At 33.2% G+C, this 4,980-nt stretch overlaps 1 protein-coding gene across 1 annotated transcript; it reads left to right on the top strand.

Moving 5' to 3' along the window:
* The first annotated feature begins 2,007 nt into the window (after positions 1-2,007).
* Positions 2,008-3,321, top strand: LOC142611427 (aspartic proteinase CDR1-like). The gene has a single exon (XM_075783548.1). The coding sequence runs from the start codon at positions 2,008-2,010 to the stop codon at positions 3,319-3,321; it is 1,314 nt and encodes a 437-aa protein (XP_075639663.1).
* Positions 3,322-4,980: the final 1,659 nt, after the last annotated feature.

Here is a 4,980-nt window from a genome sequence, read left to right as displayed (position 1 = left end):
CCAGTCTCCTTTCAATTTAGTTTGCAATGCAATTTCTACCTTGACTTTTATATATATATATATATATATTAAGGAATCATTGACTTTTGTATATTTAGTTTAAATGTTAAAGCCACTTAGTGATCTTATCATAACATGTTTTTTGTTTTGTTTCTAGATGGATTATTATACATTTAAATAACATTGACATCATTAACCCTGTCCCTGTGAAAGAAAGTTCATCTAAAGAGTATATATAAAGTTTTCCAATTAATGGTTATGACTTTGGTTTTCGGGTTTTGTTTATTATCAGAAAGTAGTATATATAATTGGTGGTGGTGTATTAGAAGAGATACAATAAATGTTAGATTTTTGTTTATTGTTGGTTGGCTTAGAACATTTTCTTTCTTTCATACTAGGCGGCAAGGTAATTGTGTAGCCCATGCTTTAGCTGAGAGGACAATTGTTTCTTTTTCTCTATTAGTGTGGAAGGATCATGTTCCGTCTGACGTACTGACGTACATCAACTTGTTATTTTAGATTCTTCAACTACTTAATGAAAGTGTTCGGTGTTGATTCTCAAAAAAAAATAAGTATTAGTATATCTCACAATTCTTTATTTCTTCTTATTATATTTATTTATTTATTTTAAATTTTTTATAAGATTGTTTTATTTAAAAATAAGCATCATTAACCATTTTTTTTTTTTTTTTTATAATAAGGACGTAACTCTATTTCGATTGTCATTTTTCTTTCAAATCAAAAGTTCCCTTATTAGATTGATAAAAAATCTATGATTAATTGGGAAGGATTTTATTAAAATAAAAAATGATTTGAATATCTCTGATGTAAAAAGAAACAACCATTTTGCTTTGCTTCATTATATTTTTTTTAATAGGCACTATAATTTGTTTTAGTTATTACAAAAAGGACAAAATTTAGCTACAAAATTGGTTATAATTTTAGGGTACAAACTCACTCAATATCTTTTTATTAAAGGTGAATTTTGACAAATCAACCATTGAATTACATCTTCTTCTTATATCCTCCATGTTTGTAAAATTTCAAGAAAATTAAAAATTAATAGCTATGTCATCAATAAATTTTTAATTTGCAAGTTTTTGTAATTTAAAATTATGCATAAAATATAATTTTATAGATTATATAGTAAATAATATCCGATTGACACAAAATTTGACATATGTATTAAGAGCGTAAAGAACATGCAATTCAAATGCTAGATTTTCAATATTTGTAGTAATATTTATTTTATTAAGTGAGTTTGTAGCCTAAGGCTACAACTAATTTGGTAGCTAAACTTTATCCTTACAAAAATTTTATTAAAATAGAAAAAAATTGTGCAACGCACAGGCAATAGCTAGATTGAAATTATTCTCATACGTTCCTAGGTGGCAAGCTAGGGCACTACACACTAGTATGAGCACTAGTACACAATGTATAATAGCAAGTCAGAAACTATCACTCAAGATTTATTATATGGCAACATTAAACACTAAATTTTGAGAAAGGTTTATTTCCATACTAATTCAGTAAAAAGTCCTTTAAACTCCTCTTATATCTTTTTATTGGATGTGAATTTTAAAAATCTAACTTTTAGATTACATGTTTTTATTATATTTTTCATACTTGCAAAATTTCAAAAAGATCGAAAATCAATAGTTATGTCATCAATGACTTGTTTAAATTATGCATAAAAAATATGTTTATTGATGGAATAGTAAAAAATAAGTTTTTGTATGTAAGACTTCCTCTTTCTTTGACTTTTCATATACCTTAACAGATAATACCCACCTTGCATATGCATCACCCGGTAAACCTTTAGACTTCCAGAACTGAATGCATTTAAATAGACCAATCAAATTTATCTTAGAAGAAATGTATAAATTGTTTGATATAATGTAATCTTTTGACCTTCGACCTTAAGATTCTAAGTTCTATAAATTCAGTAATACCCAATGTGTTTTTGTCACATCTCATTCACCCTTTCCTTATCATACTGTTGAAGTCATGGCTGCTGCTTTGAGATTAAACACATTCTTCTCTACTTTATCAGTAATAATTTTACTGTCATTGACAGGTGCTACTAAATGTGGTTTCACTGTTGATCTCATACAACGTGATTCAGCACTATCTCCATCTTACAATTCGTCTCACACCACCTTTGATCGCTTGTATAATTCTTTTGCCCGTTCCATTTCACGGGCTAATCGTTTCAAGCTAAGCTTACAATCCAATAGTTCATCAATCCAATCAAACATAATAGCTAATGACGGAGAATACCTCATGAAGATTTCCCTTGGAACCCCTGCACTTGAGGTGCTTGGCATTGCAGATACAGGCAGTGATCTAATATGGACACAATGTGAGCCATGTGAAAAATGTTATAAGCAAGACCTTCCTCTCTTTGATCCTCAGCAATCTTCAACATATTGTAACGTGTCCTGCAATTCATGTCTTTGTGAGGCATTAAACACTGCCTCTTGTGGCACTGACCGAAACAACTGCCAGTATAGTTATTCATATGGAGACCAATCATTCACTAATGGTGATCTTGGCGTCGAAACCTTAACCATTGGCTCGACTACTAGCCATCAGGTCACATTACCGAAGATTGTATTTGGCTGCGGGCACAATAACGGTGGTACCTTTGGTAAGGCAGTGTCAGGAATAATTGGCCTAGGAGGTGGCCCTCTTTCTCTAGTCTCTCAAATGAACAAGTGTAAAGGTGGAAAATTTTCTTATTGTTTAGTTCCCTTAGAAAATTCAAATTTTACAAGCAAGATTAATTTTGGTAACAATGGCTTGGTTTCTGGCAATGGTGTGGTTTCAACACCCTTGGTTGCAAAAGATCCTTCCACATACTATTACGTTACTCTAGAGGGCATTAGTGTTGGGAACGAGAGGTTTGCCTATAAGGCTTCTTCTAAGGCTCTTGCTAGTAATAAGGGTAACATCATTATTGACTCAGGGACAACTCTTACCCTTCTTCCACAGGATTTTCATAATGATTTGATATCAGCCGTAGAGAAAGCTACTGATGCTGAACGTGTTCCTGACCCGAGGGGTGTTGTTAGTCTTTGTTTCAGGTCTAAAGATGACATTGATGTCCCAATTATCACGGCTCATTTTACTGGTGCTGATGTGAAGTTGAAGCCAATCAATACGTTTGCTAGAATCTATGATGATTTGGTTTGCTTCACCATGAAACCATCTGATGGTTTGCCCATCTTTGGGAACATTGCTCAGATAAACTTCTTGGTCGGGTATGACCTTAAGGCCAAGAAAGTGTCCTTCCTGCCAGCTGATTGCACCAAGCACTAGTAAAGATGAATTTGTTTAAATTTGTGATGACTCTGCTTTTGTATTGTATATGTGGAAATTATTTGACCATGAGTTATATTAAAATCATTTGTGATGGGTGTTTATCAAAAAACAATGTTTCATAGCTGGCGCAAAACTTTTTACAGATACCTTTGGTTCACTTAGTTTTTTTTTTCACACTCGTAGACAAGGGAATTCTATAGCTCAAAATATTGCTAGACATGTTAGTGATTTTTCTATATGGAAGGAGGATGTTTCTTTTTATATTTTTTTTTATAGAAAATAGAAATTCTACTCTAGTCTAATCTAAGTGTATATGTGTGAAGTTCTTTCCTGGAGACTTAAATCCTGGCTCTTGTCTCCCCACACCCCTTAAGCACTTATACTTGTAAAGTAACCATCGCACTAAGAGTGCGCAATGGTTCCTTTCCACATTAATAATATAGTCCTAGCCAATTTTGGCTAATTTCAGTTTTAATGTAAAGATTAGTATTTGTTCAGGGGCCTTTTTCGGTTGCTCGGCCACGTGTTGTCTACTAGATTAGTGACCTTGCTAGCCCCGAGTTTTTTTTGGGGAGTTGTGTCCCGGAACTCAACATTGGGTCATGTGGTCCAACGGCTACCGGTGTACTTTTAAGCCTACCAAACCATTAAAGGCAAAGTCTAAGAATCATGATAATGGTCGAATAAATATACAATATGCGTTTGATATGATAGCTTTGATTAGTAGTTGAAATAAAGTAGTATTTATTTAGAAGTAAAGTAATCACGTACTCAATGATGTAAATTTAAAGATAAATAAGTAAAGTCACTTATTTTTATATGGTTTGTAGCCCAGCTGTATAGCATCAGTAAGCTGATAGGATTCCAACAGAATGCCAGCGGTAGAGGCTAGTTAAGCTTGCCTCTCTTATCATGCATTTAAATGAGTTTAAGCCTTAGTTAATAGTTAGAATAAAGTGATGTGTATTTAAATGTGAAGTAATCATGTACTCAATAATTTAAATTTAAAGATAAGGAAACAAAATCACTTATCTTTGTATGGTTTGTAGTCCAGCTGTACAGTTTCTGTGAGTTGATAATATCCCAGCAGAGTGACCTCAGCGGTAGAGAGGCAGTTTGCCATGACAACTTCAAGATTGAGGGGGAAAAATAGGTGCAACTGGAGGGAGAGAGAGAGTATGCCTAGCTGTGTGTAAGTGCTGGTTAAGCTTGCCTCTCTTATTATGCACTTAAATGAGTTTTCCCTTTGACAATATTTTTTTAGTTGTTGTGAAGTTATGAATAGTGTTGTCTTCCAAGAGAAAGACTTTTGTATGGAGTATTGTGCCTTCTAAGAGAAGGGCTTTATGTAAGATGGATTTGTGCCTTTCATGAGAAGGGTTTTGATATGAGATCTTGGTGCCTTCTAGGAGAAGGGCTTTAGTAATAATAGTTTATGCCTTCCATGAGAAGAGTTTTTATAAGAGAGATAGAGAAGAGTATTGATATGTGTTTATGAGTAGCAAAACAATAGAACTTTAGAGTGAGAGAGTATGAGAGTGGAGTTTAGATGAGTGTAGTGTGTTATATGTAATGGTGTAGTAAATATGTATGAGATTGTGTAAGAGAAGTGAGGAAAGAGATGTTTAGAGATATGAGTGTTTTGTAGGATGTAGC

The sequence above is a fragment of the Castanea sativa genome, chromosome 1 (assembly GCF_040712315.1).
Source record: "Castanea sativa cultivar Marrone di Chiusa Pesio chromosome 1, ASM4071231v1".
NCBI lineage: Eukaryota > Viridiplantae > Streptophyta > Magnoliopsida > Fagales > Fagaceae > Castanea > Castanea sativa.
This window is presented reverse-complemented; position numbering and strand designations above follow the sequence as displayed.